Source organism: Eutrigla gurnardus (genome assembly GCF_963514095.1).
Source record: "Eutrigla gurnardus genome assembly, chromosome: 7".
In the NCBI taxonomy this organism is placed as follows: domain Eukaryota; kingdom Metazoa; phylum Chordata; class Actinopteri; order Perciformes; family Triglidae; genus Eutrigla; species Eutrigla gurnardus.
This window is the reverse complement of record NC_139921.1, coordinates 3,294,679-3,314,678: the sequence shown is the minus strand read 5'-3', so window position 1 is coordinate 3,314,678 and position 20,000 is coordinate 3,294,679. Positions and strand designations below refer to the sequence as shown.

Sequence of the window (20,000 nt, the reverse complement as noted above, 5' to 3'; positions counted from 1 at the left end):
GATAGGCTCAGCCCATGTCTGTAACAGCTAGATCTGGGGCAGATTTGGCTAAATTAAATGGACAAAAACAGGCTCACATTTGACCCCATGTAGCCAGAACACAGCTTAGTCAGCCAACACTCTGAGTCCCACTCCCAGGTAACAATGAGCTCGCCGAGTCTCATTGCTAGGTCCACAGTTTTAGGTTGAAATTCAAAGTTTTCACCAAGCTCCCCTCAGGATTGTCCAGTTTTAAGAGTGAGTCCATTAGACAGTAGAATGTGTTTAAGTTGCCTGAATGAACTCCTTTACTATGGTCGTTCTACAGAGAAACCGTCTTTGGTGTAAGAAATCCACAAGACCCTCTCTGGAGGTGCTATCCAAAACTTTTACACTATAATGGTGCTAACAAGAATCCAACTAATGTCTTCTACAAAGAAGCCTTTTATATTCCAAGGGCTTAATCTTGAACCCAACCAGGGGGTTCTACCAAGAACTATTTTTTGTTACAGGGGTTTCTTGTAGAACCCAAACAGATGGTTCCACCAAGAACTATTTTATGTTTCAAGGGTTTCCTCTAGACACCTATTTTGGAGTTCTTATTTCTAAGTGTACCAAGGGTAACTTCTGTTGTTGAAAATAATATTTGGCAACATACATCTCGTCATCATAATGTAACATTTGTATAAAATGGTCAAACACTTAATAGATTAAATCAGTCCAAGTTGGAGCATCGGCCTTCAGAAGCACTTTCAATGATTAAAATGTGTATCTAAGACAAACAGAAAACCAAGGAAGCAGACGGAAACATGGATCCTGTCTCCCACAGTTCTGACAAACCATACAGTCATACGTTGACAGTATGGTTTGTGAGAGCTGTGATTGCTCTGTTTTGTCTGGGTCTGTTGTGTTCATTGCCACTGCTGTTTGTTGGCATATGATCTCTGCCAGCACAGTATGGCCTCGCATGAACAGCTCGGCTGTGAGCCGCTCGCCAAAACAATCACATGACACGGCGTTAGAGTATTTTTTTACATCCCCCATATTTAGATTTAGAGTACAGTAAATCACACACGTACAGCATATACCCACATATATCTCTGAACATTGGGCCTGATTCACCAACCGTTCTTCAGAAGAATCTTCTTCCTAAACTCCACTTACGCAGTTTTCACAAAGATTCTTGCATTCAACAATGTTTTCTTATTTAGCATTTGTATAACATACGCACATTCTAAAAGCAGACTTCAAATTACAGGAATATATGTATAAGTTATAGTCTTGAATGATCATTTCCATTATATTAGATAGAATTATGGCCTTTTAAAACAAAACACTACACTAACACATTCTTTCCTATATTTTACTGCAGGTTTTTGCCTCAAACAAGGATCTGCTGGAGACACATGGCTTATAATCGCATCTTTGAATGATTCATTATAAAGTCCAGCAACACTGGGCTCTATTCCCTTAATGACTTATTTTATTAGGAGATGGAGAATCTACCCTGGCCTCCCCTACATTACCACTCCACTGACAGTCGCTGCTGGGAACCGTCACCTCAGTGACCTCCACCCTGACCATCCTGCTACGTTGATTTGAGTGGGAATGTCGCTTCTACTGCTGTTTTATTTCTATGAGTGGACCCTTTTTCAGACTGGGGACCGGTTTGTTTCTTTGACCAGATGGGAGTCGGGGTTGAGGAGAGCATGGTGCCATATGGCACATGTTGGAGGGGTATGGTCTATTATTCTGACTACATGCTGCAGGTGAATGGGTTTCTGCTGGACACAGCATGTTGCAGATGACGGGGCATGGTTAGTCCTAAGAATGATGAGTCATCTGAATAAAACAATAAAGCAATCCTCAGTATGACCTCCGTTGACAGATTCTCAACAGAAAGCCTTGATATAAACTGTGTGTTTTTATAGTAATATTTGCCATATTTTTGTCAGTAGCTTTCTTACTTTTCAACCAACTCTACTGTCATCTGATTCTCCTGAATATATATGTTAGCTCCCGTTTTTAAAGATCCCGTTCCATGATGGAGATCATATGAAGTTATTCAACGTTTACATGGATCCTGAGGTGGATTTGTTCTATTTTGTCATTTTTTATGAAGAGTAGCAGCCAAAGTGAATCTTTTCAAACTAAAAGTGTGGTTCAGATGTCATAACATCTGGGTATGAAACAATATGACTTGAAAGTTTGAGCTCAGGACAAAAACAGAGACGATCTGCAACGAGAGTATCACAGGTTAATAATCAGGCTGCTGACCGAAACCACCCAACATGCCTTGCTAAAAGGTGTTCAACCATAAAGAAATTAATAAACTGCCATAACATATTGGTTAAATAGTTTGAGTAGCAGGCTTATCAGGTGCTAACACACTATTTGCATGGATTTTACAACAATGGGAAGTTATCATTATATTTAATAGAAATATGTTGTTGGAATAACTGTCATCTACCAGGAGAAGGAAGGTGTGGTTGATTGGTCAGAACAGAGCGTTGTGTTGTGTTGCATTGCAAGTCAAGCCAGTCAGTGAACTTGGCCTCTCTGTTGGTGACTCATACAAGGATTCAAACTAAAAGAGTTGGTGGATTAAACTGTGATCAGACAGTAAAAATGAGATCAGAGAACAAAGGTAATAACAACGGACAAGTCGGAGACAGGTGAAGACAAGGGACAATGAAGGCAAATCAACAGACTAACAGCACTCTGTTTCAGCCATGACACACAGTTTGTCTGCCTCGCTGCCACCAGGGAGCCGCCATGCAAATGGAGCCAGAATGGAGCCGAACAGGAGCCGACAGGGAGCCTGATGTCTAATAAGGTCTTCCATCTCAGGGATTAGACACAACAACCCAGCAGAGAGACATGTGGGAAGAGGAGAGGAATCTCCAGGAGCTTAAACCAGCCTTGTTCTGTGAACGGGGGAAGCCATGACAGGTGTAGCAGCAGGCTCTTCTCTTCTAGCTGTGTGGGGGTGATCACTGTCAGATTGAATATACTACTGCTTGTTTCTCCCAATAAATCATGACATTGAGACATATCAGCCCATTATTATACGGTTAATAAAAATTATGAAATAACTCATATGCTTTCAATCTTGTATGTGAATAAATCAGCATGTCTGTCAGCCTGCTCTCCTAAAGGTATGTTCCCACACAACTAAACTACATTGTGAATAATGTTTAAGTATCTGCTATTATTACTGTTGCCTTGTACTGTACAATATTCTACAGTATTGGCAATATTCAACCACAGCATATTACAAGACTGACTAGAAAACTGTTTGGGACTTTATGGCCAGGAACCTGATTCCTGCTTATTGAACAGGGACCACTAAGGACTACTTGTTTTCATAACACAGCGGGAAAATATGACATGCTGAGTCAGTAGCCACATGGTTCTGTTTCGGGGCCTCTTTTGTTTGTATTCTATACATGCTGTCACTGGCTCAGACTATAGAAAAGTTACCACAATAATGCAGATGACACACAAATGTACATACCAATGCCACCAGGGGATTACGTAAATCATCAACAAAGCATTAATCAGATGTGCCAGAATGTTCTTCAATGATCAATGTTCAAAAATAAAGATACAAAAGAGGTAGTTGTTGGAGCCAAGAGGAACAAGTAAAAGTTGCTGCTCAACTTCAATCAGCAATGTTTCAAATCACAGACCAAGACCAGGAACCCTGGTTTAGACCTTGACTCAGACCTGAACTTCCACCGCCACATTAAAACAGTTACAAAGTCAGTCTAACGGTGTCTTCATAGGTCCACAGACAGCTGCAGCTGATCCAGAACGCTGCTTCTGTCTTCACCAAAGGACCAAGGAAGTCAATCAACTTCTGATATCTTTAAACTTGCTTTGAATGGTATCCCTCAAGACCCCCAGGTGGTCTGATTCAGGGTCTGGTTCAGATCTGGATCAGGTCTGGTTCAGCTATATCCCCAGAGTCAAAAATTAACATGCAGTGTTCAGTTGTTATGCTCCACATATCTGAACAAGCTGCAGGTCAGCAGCAACTCTCACTTCTTTACAATTAAGACTGAAGACTTCTCTTAAATTTAGCTTCTAATCTTGTATTTTATAGGTTTCGTATTCTATTTTATATTTTGTTTCTATTTTCTTCACTTTTAATTGTATTTATTGTCCTTTATTGTTTCATTTGCACTTTGTCCGTCGGCTTTTGTCTCAGCTCAGCCTCGACAGACACAACTCTACTAACTAACCATGCATATGACAACTATGTGCAACAGTGCAGCTTCTCAGCATCCAGCATTCACACCACTCTTAAAAGCTGTTATCTGAACGATGAGGAGAAACCTGGTTCACTGAGGAAGATGATGAAGAGGATGGTTCTTGTGAAAACTGATCCACAGTGACTTGTTCAAAAAAGTGTCTCACGACTCTGATAGATTAACAAACACAGTAAGGAAACACAAAGCAACAGGCTCTTCTTGTCCTGAATGTTAATCTCTGAGAGGAAACGTTACAGACAATAAAACACAGCACACAGCACTCAAACACTCACAGAGCAAGCGCCGCTTTTCATACAGGCGGTAAAGGAAAGATTTCGAAAAAGCTGTACCTTTGCTTTTAGCTAGAAGACAGAAGAGAAGATCCAAAGGCGAGAGTACATACAGGGAGGATAAGGGAGGAGACGTAAGTTTACAGTTCAGCCGTATCAATACATGTATCAATACATGAGGATAATCAATGTACAACAGCAGCTGTACATCACCAAACACTGGAAACATGCAGACACAGCAGGCGTTACAGGAAGCACACAAACCACACATCAGTTATCAGGCTGGACATCCCATAATGCCTTCATGTCAGGACCATCATATTTCAACGTATATTGGCATAAAAAGATGCAGCTTTATTAAACTATATTTGATAAGAATTGGCTTTGTCTGTATGTCTTTAAGATTGTTATATAATTCTACTGTTTTATATCTTTATATATTATATTTAAAGGTATGTTATGCTTCATTCACACAATGTCGGTATAAATCTGATTATATAATATTTTTACAGTTCACTATTGCACAGTGATTATCCCTGTTTCCATGGAAATAACCAAAATTAGTTACTTGTGCTACATCATTTTAGTGGTTCATTAACTGTTTATTTGGAGTTTCCAGTTAAATAATTTGCTCTTTTTCCCCTAAACACATTTATTCTAATAAATCATGTCTAGTGTTCTAAAGACACTTAGACATATTCTGGGTGATTTAATATTAACTTCACAATCAGAATATCAGTAATTAAAGACACATATTCATGAATAAATGATTTGTACTAATTTCAGCCAATAGAAATATAGAAGGCAGGTTGTTAAACAAGAAACAGCCAACAGAGAGAAAACACCACTGCTCTGATAAATGCATATTTAAATACTTCACATCCAGGAAATGGATGAATATAATATTCACTTATTATTCAGGGGTCTACAGATGATGAATGTGCGAGAGAAGATAATTTGAACATATGTCTTTGGATGATTATCTCGGTAAATGACGTATTCTTTTCCTCAGTTTAAAACACAGTACAGCTTTTAAAACGGAAATATTTGGCATCTTGACTTTTGCAGTACTTATTTCTTATTTTGTCTTCGTATATTTATTTCCATGGACTGAAGTCTCGAGGCACAAAATCACTTTTTAGTACAATAGTACAATAGTTTTTATGAACTATAGTGGAGTATAAAGTACTGAAGTACTACAAGTACCTCAAAATTATACTTGAGTACGATACTTAGCTCACACTGGGTTCATACTGGACTTGGCAGCGCCACCAAGGCTTTAGTGATGTAGCTTCAGTGACGTAGCCAGGGTTCTCAAGTTTTTAACGTAGTTCAGAATGAGATGTTGGCTGAAGGTACGTGTCCAGAGGCAGCGTTATTTCCACGCTTCCCATTCATTGTCTATGTAAGAAGCCGTGCAATGCCTTCGCGTCGTGGCAAGTTTCGAGAGACAGGGCGCTGCCTCTCGCAAGCTCTCGAAAATCTTTGAAACTGACCGTTGTCGATCTAAAATAAAGACAGATTCAGGAACTGCATAGCTTATTTCTGCCATAAAATGTTTTCAGAAACACATTTTGTTGAACTATTTTCATAAATAAGAGAACGTCTTTTTAATTATCCCGGTAATTTGTCTGCATGAGAAAAACTAGATGTGGCGTGTGAGCGTGTGAACCGGTTGAAATGTGTGTGTCTCACGCCAAATGCGTGAGACTTGAGAGCCCTGCGTAGCTTCAGTGACGTAACTTTACTGCTGTAGCTTTAGTCCTGTAGCTTCAGTGATGTAGATTAATGCTGTGGTTTAGTGATGTAGCTTCAGTGATGTCGGTTCAGTGACGTAGCTTTAGTACTGTAGCTTCAGCTAGTTGCTGTTTCACTTGTCAGGTGAGCAGCTACGTGGTGTGTTCTGGCTTCGTGGGGCAGAACAGCATACAATACAGAAAACTCATGTTACAATGTCAACAGCAAAACATGCAGCTCCACCACACAACCACAAAAAGAGTACATGCTCAGAGAGGAAGGACAGGCGTACCTTGTTCGGCCATCATATGTGCAAAGCCTTGACGAGGGAAAAGAGAGACGACAGGAACACTTTAGAAAACAGCACACTTAGGTTCAATACTCTTTTGTATTGTGATGAGACATGTTTTCCCAGGAGGCAAAGCATGACATCAGAAGCAGGTCACACAAAGCTTCCAGTGGCGTTCTTCATGAGAAACACCAGCAGATGAGAAACACACTGAACCTCTTCGCTGTCTTACAGAGTTCATGTCCACTGAGCTGCTGAATGGACGTAAACGGACATAAACTTTTAGATCTGATCAACACTTTCTTATTTCTACATCCAGCAGTTACAGAGCAACATGGTCCTTCATGAGGAGAATTTATGTGCAATGTCTATTGAAATGTTTCTTCTGGTAAAAAGCAGCAGGGGGCTAATAAAATGATTCATGTTCAGTCTTCATTTCCATAAATTGTCCTAAATCTAGGATCTAAGATCATGTAACAATAACTGTATGTCCTTATTATTATTAGCATTTCCAATTTGAATATTAAATTTGAGAATGACAATTATCCACCTCACAGTTGTTTCCCTCCACCAACCTCTTTTTACATCCATATCATCACTTCATCATTTCATCCTGATAGACATTTATTGTCAATTTCCATAATTAGTATATCAAAAACATTTTGTGAGGTCACAGAGACCTTTAATCACCTCATTCGGATTAGTTTAACCTTGACTGCAAGTAGACATCTGTGTCAAATTTGAATACATTTGTTCAAGGCATTCCTGAGATATGGCGTTCCCGATAAGGGGACTTGAGGAAACAGTTACCTCCAGTTACGGCTGTCAGACATGTGACATCACGCTGACCTGAGCTTCAACACTAATAGTCAACATGGAGGCCTTCCGTAAATCAGTAGTCTGACAAACATCAGCGTCTAACGAGTAAGTGAGGTGTTGGTTGGACCGTGATGTAACTCTGGTTTTCCCTAGCCTATCTAGAAACAGCTTCACAAATAAAGAGACATTGTTTTTCATGGAAACTCACCTGGCATATTGTTGTTGACCTCTGAAACACAAGGAGACAGAAAAGAAGCAAAGAAGGAGCATTAGAAACACTCTTATCACTTGCATGTTGAATATCATGCAAACTATGATACACTTTGTCTCCCATACAGAAGGCTGGCGGTGGGCTCAGCCATGTGTATGTCATCTACATACAAGGGCTTAAAGTATTGGACCATTCAGTCCCATCAGAGGAAATATATATAATTCACAGTTTATCTCCCAGAGCAAACGCATCACCTCATCTGATCAGGATGAAGACAAACAAAAAGACAACAAAGTGAAGCTTCGGTTCAGTGGAACAGACGAATCCAGGATGTTTAGTCATGGAATCTAAGACAGCCTGGGTATAACCTTGGTATAGCCCTAATCCAAAAAAGCATGGGTAGACCCTGGTAAAGTCCTAACCCTAAGACAGCCTGGGTATAACCCTGGTATGGCCCTAACCCCTAAGACATTGTGGATATACCCTGGTAAAGCCCTAACCATAAGATATCATGGGTAGACCCTGGTAAAGCCCTAACGCCAAACAGCCTGGGGTATAAGCCTGGTATAGCAACACCCCTAGGACTTCCTGGGTATACCCTGGTAAAGCCCAAACCATAAGGCAGCCTGGGTATAACTCTTGTATAGCGCTAACCCTAAAACAGCCTGGGTATACCCTGGTATACCCCTAAACTTAACACAGACTGGGTATACCCTGGTATAACCCTTACCCTAAAACAGTCAAACAACACAGCAGCGATCAGTGGGTGGGCATCCTTCCTGATTATTGAAGTATATATGTGGCCTTATTTTGTGAGGAAATGAAGCAGCTGTAAAATGAAGGCTAATGAAATGAAATGTGGTGAATGTTCTAAGCATTGACTGGTTGGTTCTTAGCACTGACTGATTGGTCATGTGACCAGTGTAAAGCGAGCAGACAGAAGTCAGCATGAAGTGTCCACTATGCTGGAAGGACAGAAGAGAGCGAGGAGCCGTCAGGAAGTAACAACATGGAGATTAACACATTCATCTTTCTGGCTCATCCATCATTAAAAGCTCAATCTGTGTCCTGATGTATTCTCCCTGCTGCACTTATCGTTATCTTGACCTGACTCCTGGACACTTTACTTCCTGAGTTGTGTGTTTCTGAGGGAGCTAGACGGAGGCATACAAACACACACACATACATATTTAATAAGGCAGCAGTCGTCAAACACTCACAACAACTCCCAGTGGCCTGTAACTCAATACATTTAGTGTATCAGGGAGCTCTGAAATATGAATGGAACTAGTCTTTTTCCTCAAGCTGTCCTCGGAGTCCTCCCCAAACATAAAAGCTGCCGTTCTTTGAGGTGACTCAGCGGCGCTTTGACAAACATTCATCAGTGGACACATAATCTAGGTGAGCGTATGACTCTCTCTTTTAATTCAATACCCAAAAGGTGAGGTGAGGACAGCGAGGGATTAGAGCCCAAAGTGGATTACTTAAAGAGATGATTCATGATGTGTTGGATAAAGTGGGAGAGATTAATGAGGTATTTCAAAATGCTGCGTTCTTTCATCAGTGCTGGCTTCATGGATTGTTTCCTGCATTATATTAACATGGAAGGTATGTACACAATATTCCCACAGGATGAAGGATTGAGTCATGACAGCATTTAGGGCTTGATTATCAATACTGGAACAGCCTGGAGCAGCCTCCCCAGCAGCCATGATTCATGGGGGGGGGGGCAGCAGCCGGCCAGGGAGGACGGCTGAAGCCATCTGCTCATGTTGGTTGGCAACGACAAACAGCTGGGGGTTCGAGAAGGAACTACTGAACGCTGTTCCCTACTGAACGCTGTTCCCTACTGAACGCTGTTGCCTACTGAACACCGTTGCCTACTGAACGCCGTTGCCTACTGAACGCCGTTGCCTACTGAACGCCGTTGCCTACTGAACGCTGTTGTCTACTGAATGCTGTTGCCGACAAAACGCTGTTGCCTGCTGAATGCTGTTGCCTACTGAATGCTGTTGCCGACAAAACGCTGTTGTCTACTGAACACCATTGCCTACTGAACGCTGTTGCAGACTAAACGCTGTTGCCTACTAAACGCTGTTGTCTACTGAATGCTGTTGTCTACTGAACACTGTTGCCTACTGAACGCTGTTGCCGACTAAACGCTGCTGCCTACTGAACGCTGTTGCCTACTGAACGCTGTTGGCTACTGAATGCTGTTGCCTACTGAACGCTGTTGCCTACTAAACGCTGCTGCCTACTAAACGCTGTTGCCTACTCCTACTAAATGATACCAGAAAGAGAGTTAAAGAAAGCAGTATGACGTTGTGAGTATATGTGACTGATTCCACCTCTACTTACTTTTCTACTACGACGACACAGACTTGTATCTTTGAGCCATTTGCATCCTTTCTTATGAGAGAATCTACTTTGAAACAGGCTGAGAGTCACTGAGGACACAGTGGGTCAGATTTACTAACGCATTTGCACCCACTTGAGGCGCAATCCGTTCGCAACTAGCGTGTCAAAACATGGAATGGCATTTACAAACAGGGGCACTTGGGTAAAAGCGCAGATTTCGTGCCACATGAGCGGAAAAAGGCGAGTAGCGCTTTCAATATGGGGGGGTGAGTCTTGAGTCTTTTGTGGAAGATGGCAGTGACTCTGCTGTCCTGACATTGGTCGGGAGTTTGTTCCACCACTGAGGACCAGAACAGAGAAGAGTCTGGACTTTGCTCAGCGTCATGTGTTTGATTTCAGCGATGGTGGTACCAGCCGGCCAGCTGAAGTAGAGGAGCGAAGTGCTCGCGTCGGGGCGTGTGGTTTAACCAGTGTTTAAAGGTAGATGGGTGCGGTTCCATTGATGGCCTTGAAGGCCAGTGCCATCGTCTAGAATTGGATGTGGGCTGCAACAGGGAGCCAGTGGAGGTCACGGAGGAGGGGGGTAACATGGGAGAATTTGGGTAGATTGAAGACAAGGCGTGCTGCAGCGTTGGGGGTGCAGGATAGTTGGTCATCGAGGATTACACCCAGGTTACTCGCAGTTGACGAAGCCTAACTACATAATTTGAGACAACTTAACTACATAATTAGGTTGAGACAATTTAGCTACATAGTTAGGTTGGGACGACTAAACTACATAGTTAGGTTGAGACAACTAAACTACATAGTTAGGTGGAGACAACTAAACTACATAGTTAGATTGAGGCAACTAAAGTATCTAGTTAGGTTGAGGCAACTAAACTACACCGTTATTTTGAGACAACCTAACCACAAAGTTAGCTTGAGACAAGAACACTACATACTTAGGTTTAGAGAACCAAACTACATAGTTAGGTTGAGACAACTTAACTCCATAGTTAGGTTGAGACAACTTAACTACATAGTTAGGTTGAGACAACTAAACGACAGTTAGGTATAGTAAAAACATGGTTTGGATTAAAATGACTATGAAATTAAACCCAACAAACCTTAACACATTCATCTTTCCGACTCATCCATCATTAAAAGCTCATCGTAAGATCGATATCTTGACAACAAACCTACTTGGTTTTACTCGGACACTAAGATCAAACTCATGTAAGTCCTGCGTTTTTCAACCCCTCCATCTCCTAGACCTACTCCCTACATCGATTTCCTGGACTTATTTGATAGTAATTGAACATAATCCACCACAAAATATATTTCCCTGTTACCGTAATTCACATTGCAGTTTAATTGGTGGTAAGGTAATAGGAGACCAGGCTTCACAGTGATTTGAGCTCAGTGCTCATTGGGTTCAGTTCTTGCTTTCAGTCATGACATATCCTCCATTGTCTCCTTCTCTGAGGGCGGCTTGAGTTTGCTGCCTTTTCTCACCTGGCAGGAGGCAGCCAGGCGAGCCACATATAAATCATCACTGGGAACGGCGCCAACATGGAGGCTGTAAATTAAGGCTTGGAAAGGCAGCCTATCAACCTACGAGGGTCACCAATGCCTTACATTGACGCCTCAGTGAGTCCTGAGAGTGTGAGAACAAAGAGAAGAGCAGCTCTACCAAGACTAAGAACGACTGACAACACCAGAGTCAAGTACTCCTCAGACAGTCAGACATTTAGCAAAGAACTCTGTGTACTCTGGTGCTGGAAAAGTATAATGGTTGTCAGTAGATGTCATGGTAGTCCCTGTGCCATGGTTCCTGTAGAGAGGAAGCACACTTAAGACTAATAAAAATAATAAAAGACCTGCTAAATGTTGTGTCTGTCCCACGTACCCAACTTAAGACCCCTTTAATGTTCTGTCTGTCCCACGTACCCAACTTAAGACCCCTTTAATGTTCTGTCTGTCCCATGTACCCAACTTAAGACCCCTTTAATGTTCTGTCTGTCCTACATACCCAACTTAAGACCCGTTTATTGTTCTGTCTGTCCTACATACCCAACTTAAGACCCGTTTATTGTTCTGTCTGTCCCACATACCCAACTTAAGACCCCTTTAATGTTGTGTCTGTCCCACATACCCAACTTAAGACCCCTTTAAAGTTCTGTCTGTCCCACATGCCCGCCTAAAAACTGTTAAATGTTCTGTCTTACCCACGTACCCAACTTAAGAACCGTGGTGATGGTTGGTGGCTTTGCGTGAATCCCTACGGTGATTTTGTAGACTCTTAAGAATCAGCTGAAGATGTTTTTTGACGTATTTGTTTGAAGGAGATACTTATTCACATAAATAGAAAATAGATAGTTTAGTGTGTGTAAGCAACACTTAATATGTCATTGACTATAGGAACTATGGTGTAATCAGAAAGGGAACTGACATGGACCAGGAGCAGGTGTAGTATCAGTATTTCCTTCCTGTCCAGATAAGATAAGGAGAACATTTGTATCCCAGCCATTGGTGTGGACCACCAAGAGGTCTCAGCCTAGTTCTGGTACTAGAGATCTGAGAGGTTATAGAGGTGTGCACACTAACACACTGAGCTAAATGAGACCTGTGCGATGTCATCACTCTGCCGTTCTATCACTCCGACAAAGTTAGATATTTGTGTGAATTTGTAATAATTACCAAATTAATTCTTGAGTTGTGTCTGAAAACGTGTTTCAAGAAAAAAAGTCCCAGTGATGTCCCAGAACCACAATAAGACCCATAAGAAAGACCAAGGTCAAAGAATAGTGATGAGTCATGCTAAGACATTGGACTGGATCAAAGCAGCGGATTAGTGGATCTGAGAGGCCTGGACCACTATAAGTGAGGGGTAGTCCTCCAGCTACAGACCCTAGCCTTAACCCTCCACTAACTCGAACCAGGTTTCATTCTCTCCTCATGTGTGTGAAGGATAATAAAGAGATGAACAAACATTTCTACCCTCAAAGCCTCTTAAATAGCAACCAGCCAATCAGCTAAGCAGAGGAGCCGACATGCCCCTCCCCCGACACACTCTCACTCACACACAGTCACACTTACACACTCACACACTTACACAAACACACTCTCTCTCTCACACACACACACACACTCCTTTATTCCAAACAGAGGCAGATTAAAAGAAGCCTAATCTTTAAATTCCAGATTCGCAGCCTTTTGTTCACGACGACGGCGGTTTGTAACAACGGCAGTTTGTGACGACGCCGGTTCTTGATGCCGGTTTGAAAAATTACATATTTTTTGAGGTAAAGAAGAAGAAATGGGGAAGTAGCGAAACAAATACATTGGAACAAATAAGCTCGTATATGAATGAATTACACAGAGACTTTCTCATCTAAGTGATATTGATTATCTCATGAGGACTCCGATTGTTGTGTCCTCCTGCCGGAGCTGGAGAGCGTGTATTGATTGTGAATAATTAAGTACACGATGAGAGTTTTCTTCACAGAAACCTGTTCACCAATTACAACCACAAAGAAGTCATTATCACAGAGCGCTCCATGCTCAGGTTTCATCCAATCACAGGACATCCAGGACGCTACACAAAGCTCGGGAAGGGCCTTTTATTTAGCCTGCAGGGAGGAACTACAGACTGTGAGGGAGGGGTCTTGGTCCTGGTCTTGGTCCAGGTCCAGCCAGCGGTGGAGAGATTTAAACAGCTCTGGTGAAATTCTCAGCACAAAAGGATGAGATATAAAACACCTGCCGTCTTTTGATTGGGGGGAGGAGGGGGCTCAGGAGGCCCCGTTCTCGCTGTAGACATTCTTATCACCGCCTGCAGGACCGACACCATTAACCTGGGCCTCGCTGGCTAACAGAGCTGAGATGAGCTTTCTGATTGTACAGCTCCGTCACACACACAAGGATAATAGGAATGATTGGAGGAGTCACACATGAGGACTGGTGGACCAGCAGAAAGTGTTCTGATGCTGTTCAAACCAAATGCAAAGCAGTGTGATCGCATAGAAGATCAATTCAAATATTCAACATTTGTGTCATTCATGTATCCGCACAAGTTTAAATATTTTAACTCTCCAATTGTGAAAGAACAGGTAGTCTTTTGGATGGTTTCCACCGCTTTAACTGCCTTTGGTCTCAGACCTCTGAATCAGGCGCGGCGCTACTATTGGGCCTGGTGGGCCTGGGCCCACCCATTTTAGGCCTGGGCCCGCCCATTTTGACTCATGCCTACTGATTAGTGAGTGATTTTCTTTCTAGCTGTTCATCCAATAAGCAGCCTGAGGAAAGCTTTGAGTGAAAGCTTCTCAGCCAATCAGCGGCTTCTACCCCGTGTGGACTACTAAGCCCGCCCACAGGCTGCATCGTCACCAGCAAGTGATCCAATAAAATGAATGACTTTGGCGCGCAAGCTTTGAGATGAGAAATCAGACAGAACAGACCCCGTTTTTTTTTTTTTTTTTTTGGCTTATTTTAATTGGCCCATCCACTTTTCTTGTGGCCCACCCACAATCAAAATCCTGGCGCCGCTAGTGCTCTGAATTAACGGCCACATCTCTAATTTGTTCAGTGACTCCAATCAAACCCACCAGGAAGAGCAGAGGCTGTGTTGGCACGATGCCTTCAGGTGGAATTGTAATAATTAACAAAAATGTAAAATGGTTACAATATAAGAAAAGAAAGAGCTAAACTCAGTGAAAGTGAGTCCAGCCAACATGTCTCAGGTGAACGGCTGTCAGAGAGACTTACCTTCACTGCAGAAGCGGCCCTTGTATTCGGTTTTGGAGCAGTCACAGACCGGCTCTCCATCCACCACCGAGCATGAACCGCCGTTCTCACACGGGTTGGCCGTGCACCAGCCTTCCGACTCCAGAGGCACCTTCAGGCTTCCCAGGAACATCGGCTGTGCCACGCCATATTTGAGGTCTGTAATTGTGCCCCTGAAGGGCTGCATGTTTCGCACCGTGGGCAGCGTGAGCGCGCCGCTGCGGATGTCCTGAGGCACGCCACCCAGGAACAGGTCACTGACTATTTTCATGAACAGACGCTGAGGCCGCACCTCGTCTGCTTTGGCCTGGCCGTCCAACACCAGCACCGTACGCAGATTATACCTGCTCAGAGTGGCAAAGTGCCAGCTGCCGTCATCCACCCGTCTTTCGGACACTACCGTTGTCTCGGCACAATCGATGCTGAAACCCAGCTGCAGGCGGCCCTCCACCACCGCCAGCTGCAGGAAGTCACAGTAGCCTCCGTCGTCAAAGTACAGCAGCAGCGCCTCAGATGCCTCCGTCTTGAACTGGAAGCTGAGGTCGCCGCGGGTGCTGGCGTCCCAGCGGAGGTAGCGTGCCCACTGACCTGGCGTGCCCAGAAAGTCCAGTCCCAGACATGTGCTGAGGAACACTTGCAGCCTGATAGAAAATCCTACGAGACCCATCGCTGTAAGGAATGTTTTAATCCAAGAATTCAATCAGTTCAATCCAATCAGACGGAGAGCTTCGGATGGTCAGACTGAACTTCCTGACTGATGGTCCACAATTCTATTCACAGTTTGTGCACAAATATGTTCTGATCAATATTTCTTATAAAAATATGTTTCTAAAGGGAGAAGGGCAGTAGAGGGAGAACAGTCGTGGGGTTAACAGTCTTAGTATGTTTACATCAGTAAACTGTCTGGTGGTGGCAGTAAAGGGTTAAAGAGGAGGAGGAGGAGAAGGAGGAGGAGGAGGTGTTTCGTCACACCTCAGAACAGATGCTATCAGGACTCATGGTGCAAGGTCTGATGGGACGGGGTCTGAGTGGAATTTCCTCCTTCATGTTGTCCACTGGAATCCACCGGCCTCTCTCACCGCCATCACTGTCAGAAAAGAGGCAGAGCATTATTTTACTATGACACACACATCTGAGTCACATGACAGCAGGATGACATGTTAACAGTCTACAGCCCCGATCGCAGAGACGCCTCAGAATCGCCTCTTTTCAAAGTGACAATCAACTGATGATTGAAAGTAGAGTGATGTAGAAATATGACAGCATTAATATCATTATTGTTCAAAGTTGTGTTCCATTACATCACACTGTAGCCAACCTGTATTATTACCACGATCATCTATCATCAGCTGAGGACCCACGATATGACATTATCACCATTCTATACAATCTTATTGTGATTCTAAACAATGCAATATGCTGAATTTTGCGATAAAATATATTGCGATTTTCTTTCTTCTTCATCATTTGCATGCAGTTAAACATGTTTTGTCAGCGAAGCAACACTCTATCTTTGTTTGGACCAACTTCCTGTAATTCAGCTGTCTTTACCCATGAGCACACCAGAAAAAAACTCAGCACCATCTAGTGGACTGAAAAAGCAATTGTTACCAAAAGGCTTAATTTGTATTTACAATATAACTAGTTTATATAATAAATAATATTGCGACCGCATATTGATACGATCAAGATATTGTGAAGCATCAGTTTTTCCTCCACCAACAATAATTATATATCCTATTTTGTCAGTTGAGATATTTATGTAATCTGTAAATGTATTGTATTAGATGTATAAAACAAATCAAATCAAATTTATTTTTAAAGCACATTTAAAAGCAACCGCAGTTGACAAAAGTGCTGTACAATCACATATGTCAAATTTAAAATCACTGTCACACCTAGACTGTTGGGTTTTACATATGCTTCCAGGGAACGCAGATCCACTTGATGGCACCACAGTTGGTCCATCAGAAAGTCAGAACTTCACTTTTACTCTCATTAAAATTAACAAAGTTTAAGGCCATCCAAGCTTTGATATCCTTGAGACGTTCCAACAATAACTTGATTGAGTTAACATCGGCAGGTACATTTGGGTGTCATCTGCATAACAATGGAATGAGATTTCATATTTTCTAAGAATGGACCCTAAGGAGAGCAGGGAGAGGGAAAATAAAATTGGCCCAAGAATAGAGCCCTGAGGGACTCCTGAAGGGAGTGGACCTGAGTATGAAACAGAGTCACCTAGGTTGACATGAAAGCATAGTAGATAGGTGAGACCTGAACTACTCAGCAGTATGGTTTGATGCCAACACAATGTTCCAGGTAAGAGATGAGGATATTACAGTACTAAAGAAGCCAGAATTTATTTTCCTGTACAATGCCAAGAAAAAAATTGGTGGCTAAATAATTATTCATATTTATGCCTGTATAGAGCATACAGCACACTGGAATCAGCTATTAAAATATCCACCAACGTCAAATGTAAACTTACAAAATGTAAGCCGACCGAGTTAGGACGGCTCTGATGGACCGGGATAGGACAGCTCTGATGGACTGAGTTAGGACAGCACTGATGGACCAAAATAGGACGGCTCTGATGGACTGGGGTAGGACAGCTCTGATGGACCGGGGTAGGATGGCTCTGATGGACCGAGGTGGGATGGCTCTGATGGACCGGGGTGGGATGGCTCTGATGGACCGGGCTGGGACGGCTCTGATGGACCGAGGTAGGACGGCTCTGATGGACCGAGGTGGGATGGCTCTGATGGACCGGGGTAGGACGGCTCTGATGGACCGAGGTGGGATGGCTCTGATGGACCGGGGTGGGACGGCTCTGATGGACCGAGGTAGGACGGCTCTGATGGACCGGGGTAAGACGGCTCTGATGGACCGAGTTAGGACAGCACTGATGGACCGAGTTAGGACGGCTCTGATGGACTGCGGTAGGACGGCTCTGATGGACCGGGGTAGGACGGCTCAGATGAACCAGGGTGGGACGGCTCTGATGGGCTGAGGTAGGACGACACTGATGGGCCGAGGTAGGACGACACTGATGGGCCGAGGTAGGACGGCTCTGATGGACCGAGGTAGGACGGCTCTGATGGACCAGGGTGGGACGGCTCTGATGGACCGGGGTAGGATGGCTCTGATGGACCGGCACCACGATCACAAAGGAAATGGAGATGAAAACACAGCTCTGCCTGTATTTTAGTGTCTGTGATACTGCTGCCTGTCTGTCCTCCACAGAGGTTGTCTGTTGTTATCGGTCATCTGCTGGATGAATCAGCCTCATTATTCTCATGGCAGAGCATCACTATCACTCAGCCAGGCAGACGGCCGTTATCTGATCACCAGCTTTCTGCTGAATCCTCTGGAAGAAGAACAATGTTGGTGTATAACATCTCCTCTCTGACACCGTTTGACCAACCGTTCATATAAAGATATTGATTAGTGCAGCTTTAATCCAAGTCTGGAGTGGTGAGTAGGGATTAATTCATTCACAGTTCGGTACGTACCTTGGCTTTAGGTTCACGGTTCGGTACGTACCTCGGCTTTAGGTTCACGGTTCGGTACGTACCTAGGCTTTAGGTTCACGGTTCGGTACGTACCTAGGCTTTAGGTTCACGGTTCGGTACGTACCTAGGCTTTAGGTTCATGGTTCGGTACGTACCTCGGCTTTAGGTTCACGGTTCGGTACGTACCTAGGCTTTAGGTTCACGGTTCGGTACGTACCTAGGCTTTAGGTTCACGGTTCGGTACGTACCTCGGCTTTAGGTTCACGGTTCGGTACGTACCTCGGCTTTAGGTTCATGGTTCGGTACGTACCTCGGCTTTAGGTTCACGGTTCGGTACGTACCTAGGCTTTAGGTTCACGGTTCGGTACGTACCTCGGCTTTAGGTTCACGGTTCGGTACGTACCTAGGCTTTAGGTTCACGGTTCGGTACGTACCTCGGCTTTAGGTTCACGGTTCGGTACGTACCTCGGCTTTAGGTTCACGGTTCGGTACGTACCTAGGCTTTAGGTTCACGGTTCGGTACGTACCTCGGCTTTAGGTTACCGGTTCGGTACGTACCTCGGCTTTAGGTTCATGGTTCGGTAGGTACCTTGGCTTAAGGGTCATGGTTCGGTATGTACCTCAGTTTTAGTTTCACGGTTCGGTACGTACCTCGGTTTTAAGGTCACGGTTCCGTATGCACCCCGGCTTTAGGGTCATGGTTCGGTAGGTACCTCGGCTTTAGGGGTCACGGTTCCAGAATGATTCTGATTATTTAATCGATCATCAAATAGATGTATTATCTTGTTTGTGTTCAAAGATTGATTCAAATATTGAAAAATTAATCAAATACGTTTTTGATGTTTATTTTCGCATAATTTGTCTATCAATAAAGAATGGAACATTGCCTAAGCACCGCCCCTGTCTGTCAGACATAGCCCACGCTGTTTTAAGTGAACTCAGTGAAGGATCCTGATCTACAGGATCCTGATCCACTGGGATTCTGCAGACAGAAGAGTAGGGAGGATTTATGAGGATAAGAACCAGAAGTTGCAGACCGCAAAGTGAAACAGCATTACAAGTGCTCATTGTTTCACCGACAGGCTCAGATTGTTATCTGAAGTGTCTGACAACATTATGGAAAGGAGCCTACAGAGAACGGCTCAGAGGTGGAGCGGGTCGCTTCCAATCGGAAGATCGGGGGTTAGATTTCTGGCTCCTCCAAGTGTTCTTAGGCAAGACCCTCATTCACACACATTCAGATTAGATTAGATTCGATCCTGGTGTGCAGACGGCTCTCCTGCCATCAGTGTGTGAATGTGTGAAAGTAGACTGGATGTAGACTGGATGTGACTTGATGTAGACTGGATGTAGACCAGATGTAGTGTGATGCTCTTTGAGTGGTTGGAAAGCGCTCTAGAAATGCAGGTCCAGGTCCAGTTAAAGAGTAAAATCACGTCTGCATACAAAGCTAGCCAGGCCCCTAAAGGCCCCTAAAGGCCCCGACCACAGAGGATAATTACAAGAAGCGAGGTGAACCTCAGCTTCCGACGATGACGCTCTACATCCCCCTCTAGTGTCTTTGATGAGTCTGTTTTCACTCGTTAGTGCAAAGTGTCTTTTCAAAATAAACCCACACAGAAAGTCAGGTTCAGGTAACAAAACCACTCAGGTTCAACCACGACGCATCACAAGAGACGCGTCGACCACAAAACCATCATCTCCTTGGAAACGGCGAGCAACCGGCGGGCGACTTCCTTCCTGTTTGGATGCTGGTAGATACCCAATACCATATTAGAA

At 43.7% G+C, this 20,000-nt stretch overlaps 2 protein-coding genes across 2 annotated transcripts in view; both read right to left on the bottom strand.

Annotated features, from left to right (window-relative positions):
* The window catches only part of LOC311015497 (neurexin-3a-like), a 79,330-nt gene extending 74,739 nt beyond the window's left edge, over positions 1 to 4,591 (bottom strand). The window contains exon 1 of the mRNA XM_084012768.1: positions 4,586 to 4,591. The gene's annotated coding sequence lies outside the window, so the exon portion shown is untranslated. The remainder of the gene's footprint in view (positions 1 to 4,585) is intronic.
* LOC311015850 (neurexin-3a-like) overlaps positions 1 to 15,478 on the bottom strand; it is a gene marked incomplete at its 3' end in the record, with an annotated part of 38,113 nt that extends 22,635 nt beyond the window's left edge. The window contains exons 1-3 of the mRNA XM_084013290.1: positions 14,689 to 15,478; positions 7,579 to 7,599; positions 6,555 to 6,581 (exon numbers count right to left, since the gene is read on the bottom strand). Coding sequence (XP_083869416.1) covers positions 6,555 to 6,581; positions 7,579 to 7,599; positions 14,689 to 15,373 — 733 coding nt within the window. The 5' untranslated portion in view covers positions 15,374 to 15,478. The remainder of the gene's footprint in view (positions 1 to 6,554; positions 6,582 to 7,578; positions 7,600 to 14,688) is intronic.
* Between the last annotated feature and the right edge of the window lie 4,522 nt (positions 15,479 to 20,000).